The sequence below is a fragment of the Nylanderia fulva genome, unplaced genomic scaffold (genome assembly GCF_048542155.1).
Source record: "Nylanderia fulva isolate GAGA-0341 unplaced genomic scaffold, ASM4854215v1 Scaffold8, whole genome shotgun sequence".
NCBI lineage: Eukaryota > Metazoa > Arthropoda > Insecta > Hymenoptera > Formicidae > Nylanderia > Nylanderia fulva.
The window spans coordinates 5,382,641-5,407,600 of record NW_028190916.1 but is presented as its reverse complement, the minus strand read 5'-3'; the positions used below and the strand labels follow the sequence as shown (position 1 = coordinate 5,407,600).

At 34.8% G+C, this 24,960-nt stretch overlaps 1 protein-coding gene and 1 long non-coding RNA gene across 2 annotated transcripts in view; one reads left to right on the top strand and one right to left on the bottom strand.

Annotated features, from left to right (window-relative positions):
• The window catches only part of LOC114938543 (uncharacterized), a 247,020-nt gene that overhangs the window by 26,647 nt on the left and 195,413 nt on the right, over positions 1 to 24,960 (top strand). The window lies entirely within an intron of this gene.
• LOC114938070 (spondin-1) overlaps positions 1 to 24,960 on the bottom strand; it is a 188,429-nt gene that overhangs the window by 10,385 nt on the left and 153,084 nt on the right. Inside the window, 1 exon segment of the mRNA XM_085489139.1 lies at positions 7,265 to 7,437. Within this exon segment, the coding sequence (XP_085345265.1) occupies positions 7,265 to 7,437 (173 nt within the window).

Genomic DNA, 24,960 nt, shown 5'->3' with positions numbered 1-24,960 from the left:
AAATCCAGAGTACAATTAGAACGTGAAAAAAGTAGTCTGGATTTCCGGAAAGAGATATATGAAATTGTCCAATATGAGTGCGAACTATGGTGGAGATTCTCCAACGGTACGACAGTAATAGCATTTACATTTTGGATTATGCAAGCTGTTTCCGTAGTCCGGCTCGCACGGATTATCACAGAGTTCGTGCAAGATATGAAAAAATGTTTTCAGAATATTGCGGTTCGCACGTAACACGCACATCTGTCTATATATTTTGTCGAGAATATATAATAAAATTAAATTTTTAAAAGATCAAGATTGCAAGTTATCAATATATTGACATCAACACCGGTTGAAGGATTATTAAGCATTGATCAAATTTTAGTACCATGGCGAAATAGTTTGAGCGACGATATCTTTGAGACATTTTTCACATGTTAAGACTAACGAATAAAGTCGCTACACGAAAGACTTATTCAGTGCATATTATTATGATAAAATATAATTTAAAAGTATCTGATATGTATCTGAGATACTTTTAAAGTATCCGATTATCTGTATCTCTATGCATTTTAATTTGTGCATTTGTATCTGTATCTAGATATATTTTTTTACACGTATCTGTATCGAGATACATTTTAAATGTATCGTCACTGCATGTGATACATACATACATGCACATATATAGAAGAGAGAATAAAAGAGACACAAAGTTCACCGCGATATACTTATCATATTTTAGTATCCATCATTGACACTTATGAATTAAGATCTGTAGGCTATTTTTTTTTGGACGAAACGAAACGTCTCTCGAATCAGCTAACTTTAATTTCTTGGACTTTGCGTGCGCGCGATTGAAAAATGCGCGCGTGGAAATAAATGATGGGGGTGGAAAATAAATGACGCCGAACACATTACGATTGCCGCGGTCCGCGACTCTGCTTTCGTTCTCTTTCTCTCTTTCTCTCTCTCTCTCTCTCTCTCTCTCTCTCTCTTTCCAATCTTTCGATAAATACGAAGGTGGAATGCATCGGACGCGATAACACCTAAGCACGTCGTCCGTTATAGTTACTTCTTGTTACACTCTCGTACCCTCCTCTATCGCAGTAAATTCATTGGAACGTGCTGTATGCCGGATGTTCTCTCTCTCTCTTCTCCTCTCACAAATGGTACTATTACGTTTGGATGGGGATTTACGCGGTCGCGTTTGTGCTTCTAGTGATGTGCGCGCGGCTTTATCACCCTGTCTCGAGTAATTAACTTTACGATTACGCAAAAAGGTGCGAATCTCGTAGTTTTTGCGTTATCGAATTCGCAGAAATTCATAGAGCTTGAAAAAAAACGCATCATTATTCTTTGAAGTTCGCGACGATTGTTCGTTATATCAAGGTGAATTTCACACATTCTCGTTTCTCGTTGCGCGAAGCATTTTTATTTTTAAAGTTGGGTAATTTCATTGACACGCGCGTTCGTTCTATCTCTCTCAATATACAGTACATGTTCCTCATATGTATATTCATATATATATATATATATATGTGGCATTCACTCATATAAAACGATACAGCATCGTATGTGTTTAGCGTTGCTTTCAATAAATTTGCACAATGTAACTTGGCATGTTTTTATGATGAAAAATCATTGTTTTCGTTCAAAATTCATTTGCAATTCAAGTTTGAGAGTGCACGTAGCTAGTTCTGCTACAACTGCAATGCGTACATTTTATAAACAGCTATAGGTACAGCACAATTAGAAATAAAAAATATCTATATATTTTTGTGCAGAAGCAATGCAAATAATAGGTGCAGTATATTTAATTTCTTTATTTAATATAATATTTATACATTTTAACGATCATCACAGAGTAAAAATAAATCATTACAAATTGAGAGTACGAGCGTGTGTGATTGTTTGATTTTGATTTATTATTTTATTCCATCTCTGTGCACCTTTAACAAATTTACGGAACCGGAGACTATTAATTTGTTTATAGGTGCAATTTTATTGATATATATGGTGATATTTCTCATGAGAGAGAGAGAGAGAGAGAGAAAAAGAGAACGTTGATGATAAAAAATAAAAAAAAAACATATTGTTTGGTTGATAAAATTTTTTTCTACAAAAGCAATTGCAAATTATTTTCGTGAAAAGAATATAATGCATTACTCCAGAAAGCATAAAATACATATTGGCTTTGGACACAAAAACTTTTTTGCTAAATTGGAATATTGTTAAACGAGATTTACTTTATTGTCATTAATTCGCAATTATGTATCGACATTTCTTTTAACGCGTTCGAAAAATCCATTTTCGCGCACACACATATATACGTGTAAAAAATTACAAAATTATCACTCGTCGCTTTTTATCACGCTATTGTCTCGCAGGTACAGTTAAATAATGCGGAAATATTTCTTCACTTAAAAGATAAGGCCACACTTTCATCCGTTACACGTACAAAGTTTATGCTCCTCGTAAGATTAATCTCCAGCTGCTAATCCTTCGAAGAGATCAGCTCAATGGCTGTTCAGTAATGAGATATATCGCTGCAGTGGCCACGTTGTTCCGTTCCGAAACGACCTTAGTGCACTTGGTCCCGGACTAGGAAATGATCGGGATGATCCGGTCGTAAGATTTAATCTGTTAAGACGAAGAGCAGGAAAATAGAAAGATCCCGTCCCAAAGTGGGGCAGTAGCATCGATGGCAGTCTCGAAGGCACAATAGCAATTACCAGAAAACGACGATCGTTTCTTGCCGAGAGTGGCCTAGATAGCGTCGAATGGAATCGAATCTGCGGTAACGTTCCGAGGAGATTGGCTACCTCTCCCGCCGCAGAAGGGAGGATTACAGATCGATCTCGAGTGTCATCGAACGTAAGCTTTATCGATCTTGACGGCGCGTCAACCGGATATTGGATGGCTAGGGACACGAGAGGCCTATATAAAGCGGATGCGCGGTCGATTTCGATCGTTTTTCCGAGATTTTTCGCGGCCTTCTTCCGATTTATCGCGTCAGTCATCTTTGAGACGTTAATTACGCAATGATAGAAAAGCACGAAAAATTACAGAGTGTTTTGAAAGCATCGGATGTATTTTTCGCTGCGGTTTCTTCCGATCGATCGTCGTATAATCGGAATTGTTGAGAGTTTACATCTTTCTTTTCGTACGGCGTTCGGAATTTTATCCTGATCGGCTTTGTTGCGTCAGAATGGGATATTGAAGTATAAGAAATGCATCATAGATTGGATTTTTATTGATAGGATATATGATAGAGTGGTCGAAAGTAGAACACACGCGAGAGTGGAATCATTTGTTTGGCGAATTGTAGGAATCGACACGAGCGCGAATACGATTGTAATATATTGATAAAAGATATATGACAGCAACTATTGATACATGACGCAAATACTCGAAATAACCGATCTTTAGTCTGATGAAAGTATAATCGAATATGAAGAATATTTCTTTCCACGCGTGTAACTCTCGTTCATCTTTTTATTTCAAAGTAGAAATCTCTTCAGAGCGCTTTAGAGTAGCAAAGCAAATATATTTAAATAAATAATAATTATAAAATTAATAAAGAGAAAATCTGATTCTTTTTCCGATACTTTTAATTTATTAATATTGCCTACGTCGAACATTAAAAAATAATAACATATATGTATTTCACGTCTGCGGGTTTTCCTACAAGAAACCATCTTTTCGCCAACTACGTAATATTTCGCTCTACGCACGGTCAGCTCTTCCGGAGAAAATATCTCCTTTATTTTCCCAATTTCGTCGGACAGCTTGATCGAAATTGGAGGTCATGAAAATCTCCGTCAGCCATGTTCGCTTCAGTAAAAGTAAAACAAATATAAAATGTAGGAGATGACGTATGAGAGAGAGAAACCGGTACGTTAGAACTTTATTTTCAAGCTTTTCACGCAATCGTACGATGTATTTTTCGTCGGTTTTTAACCTCCAATCGGATATTATGGCGAGAATTGCCGAACACTTATCTCAGAAATTGTCGCGAATTATCCGTGAAAATTAATATCATAATCATCTATCGGATATCAAAACTGTCCGGTCACGATTTCAGAAAATAAGCTCGTTTAATTTCCGAAAAACTTAATAATGCTCTAAGTTTGCAGAAAATATAAATAATATTTGGAATACGTATATCTAGAAATATATCAATAGGCTCCATATGAAAAGTATCAGAATATATATGAATGTGGGAGACGATAGAATTATATTATATATACCGATTAGAAACATTTATTTTTCTCCTATTATTTATTTATAATTGCGTAATAGATTTACAAGCTAAAATAAAAATTCTAAAATACAAAAGAGTTAGAGCATATTAATATAATTATAACTTTTTTGCTATTTTATACTTTTCATAGATTCAAGGAAAGTTTGAATATGCCATTTGTTTGAACTATGTCTACATACACATAAACGTTTCTGACTTTCATCTAAGTTAATGAAAGTATCCCATGATTTACTTTTCATTATGATAAAAGTCCGACAAAAGTCGCCCCGATGGTCGATCTCGAGTAACTTCAAAGTCTGAAGGTTTGAAAGTGTACTTTCCACGCGCGTTTGCGGGTTATATATATATATATATATATATATATATATATAAGATAATAAAATAAAAAAAATGTAAGAACATCGTCGTGCGTAGTACGTAATATCATATCGAGGTAATAGGTTATATTTGAGTTTGTGTTTGAGTTGGCAGTCATCGAGTAGAATCAGACGCGACACCCACGGACGCGTAATATCGTTATTGGTATTCAATGTCGACTGCGTCCTACCCAATCTGACTAGCTGTGTTTCACGATAAATTGCATTTGCGGCTCGAGGGGTAGCTGGGTTTTTCCGCTCGATAAACGAAAGCGAATATTACTTTTCGTCGCGTACAATACATCCTGACCGTCAATTAGTCTATACTGTTGGTTTTCTATATTTTTCAAACTAGATTCGTATCTTACACACATACACGCACAGCTATTTTTTCATAGAAAAAATTATATTATGAAAAACTATACATTTGCAAGTACGAATATTTTTATTCAATTAAATTTATCTAAGAAAAGTGTAATTTTATATACATTTATGATAGATCAAAATTTTGTAAGAGAATTAATTATTATATTATATAGTTAATTTGTTATTAACAAGTTATAGGAAATTTAGATCATTATTAAATTGCACTGTTATAAATTGAGCAATGAATCAGTTGTAAGAATGTTTCATGTCGCGCGAAATTAAAATATAACATCATTTATTATTTAATGATCTAGATAGGGAAGGGTTTTATTTCGGATCTGGAAATACAAGCACATTTTATACCTGTGCTGTGGAAAAGTGGTCTTAAAACATCCCCATAAATTCTTCTTAAACTTTTATTCTCGTGCAATTGGGGCGAACGGTGTTAGCAGTAATTCACAGTTTGCGTGCTTATGGTGTATTAGAAATAGAAAGTAGACAATTTTATTAAAGTTAACTGAAGAGACTCGAGAGAGCGTCTTGCGCGATATGGCGAAAGTGAAAAGTTGTGTTGCCAGCGAATGCATTTTCTCACGAGGGTTTTGCTCCATTATTACACAAACGTTGTATCGAGTTGTCAAATGTCACCGAGCGAGTCAGGTGATTTTTTCGAGACTCGAGTAAGGTTGACACATTGTGAGAGGAAAAAAAGGGAAGACTCGCGATCTTTATGTGCACGAGCCTCTCTTCGAGCCCGAGTTCTCCATCGTAAAAGTTACAGAGAGAAATAGAGCGAGAAGATGCACGCTGCGAAGGAACGAGACGAGAACAATCTCGTAAGGGCATGAAGAGATGCCGGTGGAAGGCAAAGGAGAATGATCCGAGTTCATGTCATAAAAGAGAGCGGCGAAAGGGGTTGGATGGATCTCTTCTCGAGCGTGTACCGAGCCTTTCATAAGGCGAGAGAAAACGCGAGTGTCCCGGGAGGAAAGGTCAATACTTTGGCGGCCGATGGTATCGGTCACTGGAAGGAAAAGAAGGTCTCTCACGCGAACACGTGTCGCAAACTATCTGAGAAGTGTGCGGCGATTGAAGCTGGAATTCTCGAGTTTTTCTTTTATGACTTTTGGGAAATACCTTATTTTCATCGAAAATGCTATACCGTTGTTTTGCAATATTTCTTTATCAAATTTATATTTCGAAAGAAACTCTATATAAAGAACCGTGCGTATTGTTCGAAAAACCGATACTGTTATTTCTCGAACTGTAGATCTGCTCCTCTCGACGGAGGTCTGACAACAGCAAATGTCACGTTCACGAGCAAGGTAGCTCAATGTTTTGCATCACCCTGCCATAAAATTCGATGCTTTTCTGCGCACGTTTGCCTCTTCGCTCTTTGTGCGACAGGGAAAAAAGCAAGGGAGAAAAGCTCAGTAGACGCGAAGACCGCTTTCGGGCAGTCAATGACGCCGTTTCCAAAATTCGATATCGATACGCGACTGTCGCTCCTCCATTGAATACATACTCGTCGCTTATGCGATCCTCTCTCATATCGTCCAAGAAAGGCGACCATTTACTATCTGCCGTTCCCAAGTTTAAGAGCCTCGCCTCAAGGTGACGTCTTGGACGAACTAAAACCCAAAGACGTGCTAGGCTTAACGAGCTGACTCGAACTTCGGACTTTTTTCGGACCTTCGGTTTTATTAACCGTGGATTTATGAGGTACGGGTGTGTCTCCTCTATAGTCCTTCTCAATCTAATGTGAATACTTTAAGAAGCGTACACGAAAAAGTTGCATCGTAAATAGCTTTGTATTTAGTTAAATAATAAATTACGGAGTTATAACATTTCACATGTATTAAAAATTGAATAAAATTACACTATAACTGTTATATTTTATTTTAAATTATACTATATACATTCGGAGAGCCTTTTTTATATACCGCAGCTGTATTTAATCACGCTTATTTAAATAATGAAGAGAAAAATGATTCATTTATGTATACGCAAGGAATAACTCACGCTCTAGATTCTATAAATATTCCAAATTTCGGTCGAGATAATTAAAATTTCCTCCCGATTTCTTCTTTCGAATGTTTTAATCCATTCGATTGAACTGATTGAATTCGAAACGCAGATATGTAAAATAGGCGAAAATTGGCAATTTTTGGCAGTCCGTTTATCAAATATGCATGCGGCAAAGCGTGATTTTCTACTCCCGTTAATCCGCAAAAATACAAAGTAAAAAGTTTGACGAGGGTGGCCGAGAAAAGCGATAGTGTATGGAGATGCGTACCTGTATCTCTGGGTGTCCATTTCCCTTCGTTCCTCGGCTATGGCCTCGTTTAGGTCCCTGTTCGGATCGATTCCTCGGGGAGTCTCGCTGTTCGCTTGGAGATTGTCGTTGCTGACGAATTCCACTTCGACGTCGTCTTCGTGATACGATTCGGTCAGGGTGTACTCGCGCAGCTGAAACAGCAACAGTAGTAAGCACGCTTTCAATCAACGTTTCACCGGTCGAATAAAAACAAAAAAAAGAAAAAAAAAAAAGAAAATACCGCCGGTTCTCTGTACCGCGGAATAAGCGGTGGGGCATGTATATTTATAAGCCACGGGAAATAAACGTACTCTTCAAGAATTCATAAGCGTTTCATTTTGTTTCACGTGATCTGCACGCGCATTACAAGTCCGCGGATTATGTGTTCGATGGATGATACACTTTTAAATATACTTTTAAATATCGGCGAATGGATTTACAAGGAGTGCTTTATTTCTGAACATTTACCATATTTATTGGAATTACACACAGTCTCAAGTATAAATACTATATAATACATTATACATATATTTTATTTGTCGAAAAAATTGACCTATATATATATATATATATATATATATATATAATTAAATGGTTTTAAAGCTTTGAAAGATAGGCATTATGTATATTTTATTTTCTATCTCGGCAAAGCACCATAATAAGAAATATTACTTTGATGTACAAGGTCGCAAGTTTGTTATATTTTCATCTACAGATTTCTTCAGCAATTTAAGGGAGGAAGAGGGAGGAAGGGCACAATAAAAAATTAAAGATGGGTCTTAAAAACTTCCAAGATTTAATAAGAGATACAATGAGAATGTATATCCTGTTCTATTTAAAGATTAAACATTGACCGACCTTCTTCCCTTCCTTTTAAAAGTAGTTGAATTTTTCATCGCCATTAACCGAAAGCTCCTTCTTCCTTTTATAATGAATTTTAATAAATACACAGGTAAATTTTCAGTAGTCGTTGAGAATGCCGGATGACAGAAAACTTCTTAAAAAACCACGTGATGTTACCAAACATATAATTTGTAATTTTATGCAATTTTTTTAAATAGCGTATATTTTGTTTCAATTTAGAAATAAGAATACCTTTGATAAAATAGTTGACTGACTTAACTTTTTCGGAGAACAACTACATATAGTCAATTAGGTGGGAAAAATGCATTAAGCAACACTGTTGACTTCCTTTTAAAGCATCGTAGAGAATGATTGGTAGTAAGGTGCTTTCGTGTTGTAGTAACCTTACGATTAATCACTCCCAGTGGCCAGCAGGATACGACCGAATTAAAGCCAATGAGACTTTATGGTGCTTTACCGAGCAACACACCGCCGTTTTTCTCCGTTTGCCCCTTAGTCCAACTCGTTTTTTGTTTCTCGCTGAAATTTTCGAAACACCTGCACTTAGTTCGTCGTGAAAAAACGGTATTTTGTACACGCACGCGAATAAAATACTTTATATCCCCAAATGCTTTATAAGCTATTTAATTAAACACTTTTACATCTCTAATGTTTTCAAAGATAGAATAGAATTTTGTTTTTTTTGTGAATTATGCGAAAATAATAATGACATGTAAAATTTATTCAAACACATCGCGGAAGTAAAACACGATACATTTTTGACGAATACTTTTAATAAAGGAAAACTATATATTATATTTCATCAACGAGTATCTTGAAATACTTTTATCCGCTTTTATTTTTATTTCGCTAATATCGGACATTCTTAATGGAGTTTAATTATCGTCGCACGCCGCGCGTATTTCAGCAAGAATTAACGATTTTAGATATTGATTTTCTTTTGGTTAATAAAAGCTGTAAAAGCCGCAATCATAAATAAAAATGACGAATATACCGCTTATATTATCGGAACGAATAGCACCAAAAAGAATTCATAATTACTGCTATTATGATCAAACTTTCAGTAGTGCTTTGATTATTTTAAGCAGCTCGCTTTCTGGATTATAATGCTAGATAATAAAGCTGAACTAATTGCCTTACTTTCACGAGTGGTACTCATTTTAATTATTCGACATACTTTATTTAGTAGATAAATCAATTATATTGAATGTTGTAGGAACAATAATATTTATAAAATTAAAAAAAACTCTGCATAAAGTTTTTTATAAAAATATGTATAGAATAGTCGGATGAAAAGATAAAGAATCAAAAGTACAAATTTTTCTTTTGTATTATATCTTCATTACACAGTTGTGGATATTATTGTTTCAACGAGTATCTTTTAGCAACTTCTGTTTACCGAGCAGGACTTTGAAATTGGAGCAAGCGTTAATTATTGTCTAATTAAATGTCGCGTGTCGAGCGACAGCTTCTCTCTAATCGTGTTTCGGTAATCATTTCGTAAAATCCCTCACGATAGTAGAGTTGATTCTACTCGGGACGAAGAGCTAAATCAATAGGTAGATGTAAACTAATTGTAAGTGTAGTCCAGGTAAATATTTCTCAACGTAACACGTGGCTAATTATGTATCCCTGAAATGTTAATAGTAACACACAATGGCAAATACAATTTTTAGAAATCTTTTTTAATATAAAAGTATTTCCTTGTTGAGGTATATCGTATCTCAACAATTGATTTGTAGGAAATAAAATAATTGACGCATATAGAAATATTCTTTCTTAAAGGACAAAATAATGAAACAATAAATTTCCATTTCATTTAATTTCACTTGATTTTAAATTCTAGTTTTCTCTGCCTGGAATCAGATATTGTAATACAAAATACAATATTTCCGCCAATTAAACTTCTTCGTAAATTCATTTCTCATTGTCAAATAAGAAATGTACGAAGAAAGTATTGATAGGACAACAGAACAATGATGTTTGCGTAAAAATTATATAATCACATAAGTGTGTATTTGTGCCATTAATATATATGTGTATTAATATCCTGATTAATATATATATATATATATATATATATATATAATATATATAACTAATTAATATGTAATTATAATCGGTTGCTAACTGCAAAACCAATTGCGATACTAACTACGATCCGCGATCTCATATCGAGAATCCGGAAGGAAACTCGCGGGGTACATGTTGAATTAATAACAGTCCAATTAATAGCCCCTCGAAACCTCTACGTGGTTTGCAATTAATCGACGATAACGCGTACGTCCCCTTCGAGAATATTGAGCGTCGAGATTATTACTGTTGCTAAGTGCAATACAACTGAAGCATATTCTAATCACTCATCAGATAACGAAAAATGTCACTCATTATTTTGTATAAAATCCGCGTACCGAATCATCGGTTATTTGATAGTATCTGTAATGAACTTCGGTCTGTTTATTCACTTGAAGCTGGGATATAGTATTAAAGAATATAACTTTCGATGTTAATTTTAAAATAATTAATTCTTCACGATACATTTTTCATCATTATTTTTGCAATATTATATATCATATGATACTACATTAAAATTACTTCTCTTTTTGACAATGTTTGAAATGAATTTTCTACCGAGTTAAGACTTGTCATTGCGAGTCCTTACATAAGGACGAAAAATTCGTCGAGTTGCCGCTGACGACCCGCTGGGAACAAAGGGTTAATTATTTTCTGGCGTAACATAAATTTACACTTTTTCTCTTTCACAAAGAGTACGCTGTAATAAAATATCTGCAAACATATTTTATATAAAGTACTTTCACAAACTTTTGTTTTTCTAAAGTGTGGAAAATATAATTTGTATCATTGTTTTGTTTCAGTGGTTTATATTATAGTAGCACGTTTATATTGTAGTAAACGTAGGTATTATTTAACAAGTGTAAAAGCGTGAGTTCACTGATTTTATACTAATTTTAGTCGTAATTATTGCTAGATGTCTCTTAAGACAGAAAAAATATTATTCATATTTATAAAAAGATAGCAGTTTTTTCTCTTTGCGTTCTGTCTTTTTTCACTTTTGTTTTTCAACCTTTTACGTAATGAAGAATGACACTGTCAGAGCAATTAGCATTGATTAGCGTCCGCATAAGCTTGATGCAATTGTCGAAACGTTTATGACCCGACAAAATCGGCGGTAAGTCGGTCGGTGAAATTCGAAGAGGATTTGCAGATCTAATTGAAAAGGTTGGCAATATCACAACGAGTTGCCATCATTTGGAGAAAATAACTCGATCTCTCGCGAGCAGTAAAATGCAGAAATAATATTGCCAGAGTCGCTCCATTAAAGCAGATTAATCCTGCGAATGACAAGTCTGTTTTTGTCGTGAGATCGTACGGAAAACCGATAATTCGATAAATTTTTTTTATACAAAGAAAGTTGTGCTAATAAAACGAGATATACTAGAATAAGTAACGCGATTTGAATTTATGTGTGTATTTATACATAATTTATTTAATAACTCCGCGATTAGAAATAATTCATTTCGTGGAAAAGAAACTGATTATATTATACTTTATACGAGCGTGAAAATAAATCTAGACAGAACGATCGCTCATATAGTTTGCACGAAGCATTTCTTTAAACCTGTCACATAGTTTCACGCGGATATTTCGATTTTTGTCACTGTTTCTTTTTTTTTTTTTTTCGAGAATGCGCACTACGTCGAAAGCGGCGTTTATGAAATAAAAAAAAAACTTCCCATCGAGCATAGTCCAGGAGGAGGTTCAGCGGAATAAACTCCACCTGGCAACGTGTTTTGTCTGCGTAATAACTTTTTCGTCGGAAGGTTAGTGGTTTTTCAGGGACAGGGGGTTCGATCCCATGGTGGATACATTTTTCAACGGGTGTGTTGTCTCCGTCGTGTGTGTTGTCTCTCTGTCGTCGAAGAGGGACGTGAACAAAAACTGCGGCTGGTAGTTGAGAGAGAGATGGAAAATTTTGTGTCGAAAAAGTGCTCGCGGGCGCAGAGGGGCGATATTACCAGCCAAAACAAACCCGTTCGCGTATAACCGAGAAAATTACCCTGGGCATACATTGCACTACCGAGGTAATATCGAGGTCGATGTAACGGGTGGCTTGAGCTATGTATTAGTGCGTAACTTTATGCCTGTATCGCTTTTATGCTATTCCCGTTTTTGCATGAATCCTTTTTATCGTATGAAACGCGATCATCGCTTTCTGTCCGAATAGGAAACCTTTTTGTTCCCGAATGACCGATTTGATCAGAGCTATGGTTGAATCGAAAGTAGAATTTAATCGTCATCTTTGATATAGAAAGCTGAGAATATATATTGCATAATCCCAGAGAACTAGTTAAATCCGTTCTATCGAAATAAATATATTTTAATGAGCGCATCAGTTCTAATATCCTAAAATTAAATTGTTCAAGACTGAATCTGATAGGATTTAACTGCGACTTTAATTTACAAATCTCATTCAATTGCAACTAACAAAATTTCCAGATATTTTTAATCGGCTCTATCTTTCAAATACGGGATTATTGTATTAGAATTAGGAAAAAGCAAGCTGATATGAAAAGCTGGTCGCATATATGCTAACGTGTCCCACATTGGTGGTTTAATTATTAAAGTTTATTAATTGAACAACATTTTTCGCGCTTAATACATGCACGCTACCATAGACATTTAGTACTCTTATAAAATATTCGCCGGTCTTTAATTATTTTTATTAATGCCGATGCGCGAGAACGTACGTGGAGTTGTTTGTTATCGTCCGGGGTATTAATCAACTTGGCACACAACTATGTAGAACTCGCGTGCGTTGCCGCTGTAACAAAGTGCCGCTATAACTGTAAAGAAATGCACGCTCTCGCGTCTTGTAACGCTCTCGCACCATCGCTCTCGCGCGCATAAATCAAATGTTACCGTACGAGATAAAGAGCTTGCAGCGAGCGTTACGCTCTTCCATTAACTATCCATGAGAATTGTGTAAACGCGCGCGTTTTTTGCTCACTTTTATAAGATATTAAATAAACGCGTCGCGATGTACTTAACGAGATGAAGAAAAGATAAAGTCTTCTTTCTACTCGCTTCATTTTCTCCGTTACAATTTGCAGGTTCTTCATTTTTATTTTATATTTTTTGTATTTCACATTAATGCAAGATTATTAATAATTGACTCATTAATAATTATCAAGTACACAGAGAGAATTTTCTCTTAGAATTTACCGTGAAAATTATGGTAATCATGGACAATATGGTATTGGAAGAATTTTAAAAGAATTTCTCTGATTAATATTTACCACAATAAAAATAAAATAGTAATATCTATCACAATAAAATATAAAATATGTTCGATAAATTTTACTATGTACATACTATAAAATTTACTATGTACATATTAATATTTTTTATTTTATAAGTATTAATCAGAGAAATTCATATTAAAAATTCTTCCAATATCATATTGTCCATGATTACCATGATTTTTCAGGATAAATTCTAAGAGAAAATTCTCTCCGTGCGTATGTATATTAATTATTTATTGTCGAATAATTTCACAACTCTTTTCTTTTTTCTTTCACATGATAACCGCAGGTTTTATCTGGAATTTATCACGACTTTGCAATACGCAGCGCGAAAATTTCAACTCGTCGTATTTCCGGTAATAGAATCTCTTCACTTGTAGAGTTATTTCGTTCGCGGCACCCATTCGCGCTTATATCCGCACGTCGCTTCCATCATGAACCCGTCCGCAGTCGGCGGACGATTCGCGATGGTTCGAAGCGTAGAATTGAAATCGTAACGACAGTCAAAGTTACATCTCTCAACCTCGCGCGATTTCCGCGAACTCGACGTCCGTGCATTTCGAAGCGTCGAATATACGCAGAGGGAAAGTGCACTCTGGGAAACTAACTCGCAAGGTGATTTCGAAGCTGTGCGGAAAATGTAGATAGAGTGAGAGGACGAGAGAAAGACGGGGATGGTGGTGCGAAAAGAGAAGGGTGATCACGATCACAGGAGTAATAGAACGTATAGGAGAAACACGCGTTTTCGAAATGCGAAAAATATTCCAATCGCGATATTATCGGATGAACAGATATATAAGCATAACAGATATCTACCTATATACATCCTAAAAAAATTTATTAATAATATTGATCTGATGTGAAAAAAAAAAATTTATTCGATATAAGAGAATCTTTTTCAAAACAGACATAAATATTAATTTGTTTCAAATACATGATTTATAAGGCAGCATTGAAATAAATATTCATTAATTTAATAATTTTTTTCAGTATACAAGAAAAGATTGACAAACAATACAAAATGAAATGAAGAAATAGTAAATACACGAGACAGTTTAATATAGTACATGCGCGAGAGGGTTGATAAAATGAGTGCAGAAACTGTAGGTAGGGAGAATGGCGAGGGACAGGGCGTCGTGAGATAAATCTCGGCGCTATTTACGTGGGGTATATTTGCGCGTTCATTTGCCGCGGAGTCGAATGTCGCAGGCTCGTGAACGAGGGAGTCACGAAGCGATGAGCAGACCGAGAGGGAGGGCGCGACAAGGGTTGGAATGGGCGGGGACGTAAACACAAATTTGAAAATTTTCTCTGGGGTCTCCCTCGCGTGCAAACGACACCCGGCCGTTCATTAGCGCCCCATGTCGCCCGAAACCTAATCTACAACTCATACACACACATACACACACGTGCGTGCGACACGCGTAAAGGATCGCGCAGAAGCGGATACGACGACAAGAGAGAAAGAGAGAGAAGAGCTCGCTCGCTATTTACCCGATAAACTCGAACAACTCTCATAAATTTGCGCGATCAGTTTTTGGCTCATCGTCGGGATAATCCTGGTGTATCGCAATCGATTCCCTTTGTCTCTCTTTTTCGCAGGAACGAAAATCCTATGGAAAATCGTCCTATTTATTTCGGAATTCATTATATTCGTATACGCGATCCTTGATATCATTTTTCGCAAACTATGTCAAACTGCATATTTTAGGAAATGTATTTTTGATGTTCTCCCACTGCCCTCAGACAACATCAGAATTTTATTACAGCGAATCGTGCTAAATATGGATCTTTTTAGTAAAATAAAGGTGATCTGTATTTCAGTGAAATTTTATTTCAATAGATTTATATATTTTATGAATTGTTCTATAATTATCTTTGTCTTTGTTCAATAATTTCGACCCCATTAATCTGTTTTTAATCATTCAACATTTTTGCGCATTCATTTCAATCTTATTCAATTATTTCATATTTTTATCACTTGGTTCCTTAATTTAATTTGCTTCATTTAATTCAGTATGTACTTTTTGTTCTATTTGTGCGTGCAAGTGTTTAAAGAGTGATATTATTCCAGAACATTAAATATATTAATGGACATTAGTAAAGAGCTTTTATCACTACTCTAAATGAGATTTTCGCGAGATCTGTAATCATCTCTCTCTCTCTTTAATTACTTTTCATTGTTAAATTAAAAGTAGAATGTATTATATAATATTATATTTCCATGTATTATAAATACACCTGCGTCTCTGCGAAATGTATACCGATAATTTGGGCACATGTCAGGCAACGTTTGTAACCATAGAATAGCATTTGAGTTAGAGGCGTTATTACTTCGCAAACAGTGCCATAACTCCCTGGGTGAGCCATGACTTCGTCTCCCTGGCTCGTCTCCTCGTCTCAGATCTCGGGTAACTGCGCAAAGTTCTATTGCACCGGGTTTAGACATCACGTCATCGTACAGTCATACTGGGAATATGTAATTACGCTGAATCATGCGACCTGAAAACGCTGCCCCGACCGATGTTAATCTTATGAAATACATAATATTCATCAAGCATTTTTAAACAAGAATTCCCTCGCCTCTGGTATTTTATACTCTCTTCTACGGACGTATGCGGATATACAGATACATTTGTGTAAATAAAACAATTTCGATAATATAATAAATTAACTTAGAAATAATTTTTTTTTTTTTTTTAATGAAATATAATAAATATAATAAATTAAAATAATATTTTTTATTGTTTATGATAAAACGTAATAATGTTACGCTTTTTTTTTCACATACGCGATTTTTCAACAGCAAAATATTTACCATTGCGTACTTATCGAATATGCGAATTTGCACGTTTTTCCAACGTTTCTGTGCATAAAACATCGTATAATCCGAGGCTCTTTCAATATGCGAAGGATGTTGTAATATGAAATAATCCAGATTATTATTAAAGTACCCTGAGACACATTTCGACGCAGGATCTCCAGGGTAATCCGACGACTGTATTATTATCATCCCATGAAGCGTTTCTCCCTAGATCCGCGCGCAATCAAAACAGATATCGTGAAATTTCGTGTGAATTAGATCTTTCGTTTGTGAGACTTCGTATTAAAATTCGAAAAGTCTCGCTCAGTCAGTCGTTTATCGGAAATGCAGTTCGGTTGCACGGTTCGTCCGATTTAATTGACGCGGTGTATCGTGCGCAAGCGCTCTCTCTCTCTCTCTCTCTTTTTCTCTTTCGTGTTTGTGTCGAGCCAATAAAACTGGTACGCCGGGTCGTTTTTCCCCAAAAACGGTTCTGATAAAGTTAACTGTGACACTGAGCTCCGTTGGAACACGACCATCGACCCCTCCGTGCAAACGCTCGCGACGATTTTCATTAGTACGGCGCAGCGAAATGTCGTAACTAAGCGACCCTTGATACCAGGGACCTCTTTGAGACCGAAAGAAAATAAATAAAAAAAAGAAAAGAAAAGAAAGAGATATACGAGAAACGAAGGAAGAGAAATGAAGAAGGAAAAAGACGTAGCAAGGTGAAAAGACTATAGCGGAAAAAACAAGAAATGAGAGGGTAAAAAAAAAGTCATCGAAATAGATACTTCTCTGACGGAAGTAAGAAACGTTAATAATTTGTTATTAATTGTGACACTCGTTATATGAAATATCTTACATCTTTCTAACAAAAGTAAATATTACGTTTCGATATATGTATTTAATTGCTGCTCTACTATTAATTGAGTATTATTTAAAATAAATTATAAAGTTTTGCTTAAATTCTTTAGTACAACGAGATTTATTAATACTTCTTCTGTATTTATTGGCATTACCGTGAAAAATCGAATGTATCTTCATGCAAGATTCACTCGCTACTTTGCATTGGTTCGCTTGACGTTTATCAAATTATCCGACAATATGTACTCATTAGTATTAGTCTACTTTTATTCCTGGCGTTTCTTTCGCGTGAATGTCAATTAAATTTTATTCAATTAGGTTTCATTCAATTTTCTATAAATTAATCGGACAGAACGAAATGAAAAAAAAACAAGAATGATTTGATCGATCACTTTGATTTGATAAAGATTAACGATTTTCATCATTGAATATTACATTTCCAAATTGACATTCTTCCTGCGCAGCGTTATATTAAACCAATCGCTTAAAAAAAAAAAAAAAAAAAAAAAAAAAATTACGTCCACGTTCAATGGAAGGCTACGAGTGGGTTAAACGCATTTCGATTACATTGTTCTCTTTTAACGAGACGATCCATCATAAACTGTCAACATTGGATGATGATTTGCGCGTTAATGCATATTCGGTTAAGATCTGCTTATAGAGATAGGTACTTTCCAATTTTTGAATCCGTCAATCGAGAGAGAGAGCGAAAATACAGAGCATCTGCGAGTCAGCCGAGTAAAGGTACCATTTCGTGTGCAGTATTTATTATTGGTGAAGTTCAATTGAACGAACAGCAAAGGCAGCAAAGCAGAAGAACACGCAACTAGTTGATTCTAATTATTATTATTATAATATTAGTTAAATAATAGATTTTAAGAATAAAATAGATTAGTACACGGAGAGAATTTTCTCTTAGATTTTACCCTGAAAATCATGTTAATTGGAACAATACGATATTGGAAGAATTTTATAAGAATTTCTCCGATTAATATTTACCACAATAAAAATATTAATATGTACATAGCAAATTTTACTATGTATAGATATTAATATATTTTAGTGTAGTAAATATTAATTAGAGAAACCCTTATAAAATTCTTCCAACACCATACTGTCCCACGATTACCGTGATTTTTAGGGTTCTAAAATTCAAAATTCTAAGAGAAAATTTCCTCAGTGTATAAAAATATAAAAGCAAAAATTGTACTTTTAATTTAGAAATAATAAGAGAAGAAAGAAATATGGTCTAATAAATTTGGATCATGCGACTGCTGCAGCGTATGTTGCGTATGAAAAGGCACCTTAACGTCGGTCGGCTTTCGAAGTGCTACCACTACTTACAGAATGACCCTGTAAACTCGGCGGACGAAGCGCAGGTGCTCACCCTCGGCTCGCTGTATATGTCGTGTCGGGGATCATCTCGTCATTCATTCATGGCAGGAGAGAACAGCGCGGGACGCCCCGTTGCATATAGTACAGCATAGGGCTCGTCGGGGCGGAATATCCGCAGTAACCGTTGTTCGTGAGAGCGGCCCGGTGTAAATTAATTCTGTAAACTTTCCGCGCGCCGCGCCGTATCGCGGACTTATACCGGGTGGCGCGGAGAAACAGGGAGGGCTGTCGGACTTACGGCGCGCAACGCCTCGCGTAAATATGTATTATGTAAATTATTAATTACCGATGCCGCGCGCGCCGCGAAACGATGTTTCGCTCGCTGCCAGTCTCTTACGTAGTTACAGACTAACGAATCACGATTGAAGCTTCTCCAGGAGCTTTCAAAGGGGCTGCGTTGAGCGTCGACAACTTGTTTGAATAGGCACCCCCGACCTTTTATTTACTTGTTCATCATAATCTTCTGTTTACGAGAGTATTAATAATTAGTTTCTACGAAAAGGTGCCGCTCGTAATTATCTGTTTTTAAACTTGGCTCATTTTCGATGTTAATACCACGGCGAAGAAGAGCGCTTTAAATACATCTCGCAACTCTCTTAATGCGAGATACAATTATTAACGAGATTATTATTTAATAATCAACGATTAAAATGTTGCGAGAAATAAAAATACAATTTCTCTTCCTCGTCCCTTTTTTTTTTTTTTTTTTGCGGACACTTCGATTCGGCCTCTGAAAGTTAGGGTTGATTTAGAACGACGCCTGGTTAAATCGTCGTTTTCCCTCGACGCGAGGAAGGATTTCGAGAGTGACGTTTCGGGAAAGGGTCGAACGCATTTCCGGAAGCGTTCTAATTTTACGTTGCGGCGAGCAGCGTGACGCTCGTAAATCTGCGGTTACTGAGGTCCGTTGGTGATGCTGCTGCGCGTCTACTATTTCTCTCTGAATTACCCGACGTTGCTGGCCACATCGCTGGATATCGCAGTCTGCCGACAAGCGATATCTGTCCTTGCCGTGAATGCACGCGCTGCACGCACATGCACGCGAATAGATGTTTGCATATCCGGGCTCGACTTGCGTCGGTGTAATTCCGAGGCGTTATCACTTTTTGTTTATTTAGAGCAAGGATGACGAAACTATATATATGTATATATGGATCCCGTATCTCGGTTTATAACGAAATACCGCGACGAAAATGTTCAATTAAATAAAGCAAAGTAGGGCAAAATCGGATAGGGAGTTTAAACCAACTCATCAGTTTTTGTGGAAAAAAAAAAAAATTAGGAATGATAAAGTTTGCGCTGTGAACTCCTGACGCGTTAATTTTTAATACTAAGTACGTCCGTAATATAATACTTTATGCGAAGATGAGCAGATATACTTGCCTCTCGATCCGCTAACTCTCTCTATTTGTGCTCCTACATTACGTTAAACCTCGTACACCCAGTGTATTTAACATTAATTTATAATTTGTCTGTTATATGTCTAATATAACGTAAAATATTTTCTAATTTACTTTCCTTCATTTATGTAATCAAGTGTACGATAATAATATTGAAATATATTTTCTGACGCGTTTCTTATGTGCACTTTGAAAACTTTGCATAATTATATCGGTAATGAAAATGAAATATGAATACGCGCGTATAAAGAACTCGAATTTTTTTCTTCATGATAATATTGTATGATATTTTCATATTTTTCTTTTCTCTTGCATATTGTTATAATATATTCGCAAAGTGTATTAAAAATATTATCGCAACACAAAGTAATGGGATAGTGAAAAAATGTTCTCGCATGCATGCCTTCTCATACAACCAAAGGGTTAGGTCGATAAACCCTACCTCTTAGAGCTCTTAATTATATCGCTTAGCACAATGAATGTTGAGTTATTAATATCGCCGATGCATTATTCAAAATAGTATAGTAGTGATAAATACGTAATTATGACGAAAACAATACATAAGTGTACCAATATCATAATTACTGGATATTCGCGAAATAATTAAATGTTTAAATCGATTAAAATTATTGCAATACGCTTGCGACGCGTGATAATGATACGTATAATCGCGTTACATACATTTATTACGTATGTAAAGTTTATAATGAATTGAAATTAAAATGAATAATTGCAGATGTGAATTTGTCGGATATTGAATGTTTTTACACGTCATTCAACAATAAAGAATTTTTTTAGTACGCGAATGCACAAATAGATGTTGGTTTTACCACTATATTACACTTGATTGTTCTTCTAAAGATAACGAGTAATTTCCCACTTTTTTCATCGAACTTTATACAACAATAACAATTATAATAAATATATTGACAAGCATTTCTCTCAATTACACATTGCTTTTATTGATTATATACTAATGATGAATTATTAATGAGTTGGAAATAACCAAAGCTTTTATTGCTAAACTGTATTAATAATTCAATATAAGTACAAATAATTAATCCCGCAATCATTCGAGTGACATTAAATTCCAAAATATCAGATCCCCGGAGATGAGAGGAACGGACTCGAAGGATTTTCATTTCGCCTCGAGAGCTTTCCTTTTTCCAAATTGTTATTCCGATCGATATTTTCTAGCTTTACCGCATTCGATCGCCGGAATATGATCGCGCGCGCAACCAGTAATTCAGCTCGCGCTCGGGGCCTTTTTGCGTGCATCCGCGTGCATGTGCATAGCGCAAGACGGAGCATGTTCCGCGCTATTCCGCAGAGAGAAGCGCAACACCGCAAAGCCACTCCTATATCACCTCGTGGTTTTGGTTAGGTTGTAGAGAACAGCGGAGAGAGAAAGAGATAAAGAGAGAAAACGCGTATCACTCGCATACGGATAGTGCTGCAAAGAGAAATGGTGATAAGAGCGCCGGCTGTGAAGAGGCTGCGCTGATGAACTATTCTTGAAATAGATTAATGGAATGCCACACAAAATTGTAACTATTTGTACTCTCTGTCATATTGCTCCTGTGCTATCTCTCTGTGTGTACGTTTATCATTTCTGTAAATTTCTTTTTTAATTTATAAATAGTTTAGGTTATCGTCTCTCACAACTCGCATTGAAAATTATTAGTACTTACTAAAAAAAATTAATAAAATAAAATTAATATATTTGTTGAAACATATTATTTTGGATGTGATATAAATATTTTAACAATTTAATCATCATATGATAACGAATCAAAAATCATAAGTGAATAACAAGAAATAAAAATATTTTTAATTATCAGTATAATAGAGTAATCTAAGTTCCAATTTCGACAAGAATTAATTTATACCGGATAGTTTTCGTGATAACGTTTCAAAAGAACTTTCGTCGTTACATAATTATATATATTTTTATAAGTATAATTCCAATTATCGCTAATTAGGATAAATTGCAATTAGGATATATTACTCCTGTGCTATCTCTCTGTGTGTATGTTAATAATTTCTGTAAATTTCTTTCTTAATTTATAAATAGTTTATATTATCGTATAGTCTCTCACAACTCGCATTGCAAATTATTAGTACTAAAAAATAAAATTAATATATTTGTTTAAACATATTCTTTTGGATGTGATATAAATATTTAAAAATTTAATCCTCATATGATAACGAATCAAAAATCATAAGCGTATAACGAGAAATAAAAATATTTTTAAAAATAAAATTAATATATTTGTTTAAACATATTCTTTTGGATGTGATATAAATATTTAAAAATTTAATCCTCATATGATAACGAATCAAAAATCATAAGCGTATAACGAGAAATAAAAATATTTTTAATTATTAGTATGATAGAGTAATTCAAGTTCCAATTTCGACAAGAATTAATTTATACCGGATAGTTTTCGTGATAACGTTTCAAAAGAACTTTCGTCGTTACATAATTATATATATTTTTATAAGTATAATTCCAATTATCGCTAATTAGGATAAATTGCAATTAGGATATATTACTCCTGTGCTATCTCTCTGTGTGTATGTTAATAATTTCTGTAAATTTCTTTCTTAATTTATAAATAGTTTATATTATCGTATAGTCTCTCGCAACTTGCATTGCAAATTATCAGTACTAAAAAATAAAATTAATATATTTGTTTAAACATATTCTTTTGGATGTGATATAAATATTTAAAAATTTAATCCTCATATGATAACGAATCAAAAATCATAAGCGAATAACGAGAAATAAAAATATTTTTAATTATTAGTATGATAGAGTAATCCAAGTTCCCCAATTTCGACAAGAATTAATTTATACCGGATAGTTTTCGTGATAACGTTTCAAAAGAACTTTCGTCGTTACACAATTATACATATTTTTTTAATTATATTTCCGGTTATCGCCAATTAGGATAAATTCCAATCGTTAGCGCGAAAACGAGCTTCGTCCCGTGCTATATTACTAGTGTGCATAGATTGCGCGACAGTTCCCATTAATCGGATTTGCCCGACATAAAATCTGTTAATACCGGTGGGGCCCGCGGTAATTAGCAGCTGGTGGCCGGTACTGTAATTTAATAATTGTCGCTAATTTTACATCGTTTACTTGCCGAAGGGAGGTAATGGGAAACGGCGCGGCGAGAAGAGCGGATAGAGTTCGGCGTTCGCATCGGGGATCGAGGGCTGCTTTTCTCGTAACCACCACGTTGGTTAGTATACGCCGATGGTTAGAGAACCGTGACAAATTGCAACGCGGCGGGTATATGGCCGAACGAAACGGCCGACTGCAGCGGCGGCCGACGAATTTCGTGAAATTGGAAACTGGAAAACCGAATCGAACAAGAAGAAGGGGGATGAAGGAGGCAGGGGAAAGACTGGAAATTTACAGATTGACGCGCGCGCGCGTGCCAAACCACCATGTATAAATTTGCCGAGCTCATAATTGAATAACGACGTTAAAGTTCGTGTTGTCGACAGGTTACGTATCCTTATTTTATCATTCTGTCGATTCGTTTTTCGAGTCTTTCCATTTTTTTTTTCATTTATCATATATATAATATTTAAAAAAAATTTTTTTATCATGCACGTTTTAATGAAATTTATCTCCTTTTGCTTTCTATTTTTATGCAAATCTAAATGATATTCTGAGAATGAAGACAAAAATTGTTTATAAATTTTATTTTAGCTTTTATATAACAAAATAAAATATAATTAAATATAATAGTATGAAATATTAATCAACAGCTTTGAAATCTTAATAATACACAGAGAAAATTTTCTCTTAGAATTTGCTCTGAAAATTATGGTAAACGTGCGACAATATGGTATTGGAAGAATCTTATAAGAGTTTCTCTGATTAATATTTATCACAATAAAAATATTAATATATACATAGTAAAATTTACTATATATATATATATATAGTAAATTTTACTATTTGATAAAATCAACAAAAATATATCCATAATAAATAATTGTAGGATACTTATACAATTGAGCTTTTAAATTGTTACATCACGCCTTGAATAAATTATCCTCGATTAATCGCCATCGTTAAATGTTTCCTTCGAGTGTCACAGCACTCGAAATGTGTACTCGAAAATTTTACCTACGTTGTTTCCTTATCCATAATGTAGCTTTCCATTACGCGTCAGCGTAATTAGCGTAATTTAATAAAGCTTCATTCCGTGCCGTCACGAATTACTGAAATATCAGTTTATCCGGCAATCGTTGCTTTCGTTGCGGATTTATACGGTCTGGAATTACGTAACGGTCAAGCTACCGCAATAACGAGTATCTCGCGGAAATTTATACTTTTTTTTTAATATGCATCTGTGTGCTCGAGAGTTTGCGGAGTTGTTACCAACGAATTCCTCTTAAGCATAGCAGTTTACCTCACGTATTCTGTAATGCACGTAATAATCTTATGGTTGACAGATGTTTTAATTTATTATACAAATTTTTGATTTTTCAAGATAAAAAAATTAATAAAATTTAATAAATATGTATCTCGTATGCTTTCAATTCGCTTTGCCATCAAATTTGTGTATACGACTGTGCCCGTTTTTTTTTATTTATTCTGTACTATATATTTATATGTAACCGCATTCCGTTTTAAATTTCAACATGTTTAAATTTCAACAGTTCTCAGTCTAGCAAGTCTAATTACAGTACGTTATTTGTTTCATCTTTTTTACTTTTTATTAAAACAATTACACGAAATTAAAATTGGAAATAATGATTAAAATTGAAATTATATACATATATATCGAATTTTTTAAATGTCACTCATCGAAAGGATCATCACACTATTGATAATCGTATATGCAAGGTGTCGTTCATCGATAACGTTTGTCAATAATTTATTACCGGTTTATCGGCACCGCAATGATTTGTAAATTGCAATTTGTCGAACAAGCAATCGTGCATGATTAACGAAAAATCTATTATTGCATTTGGATGATACTTAACGATGAGCAA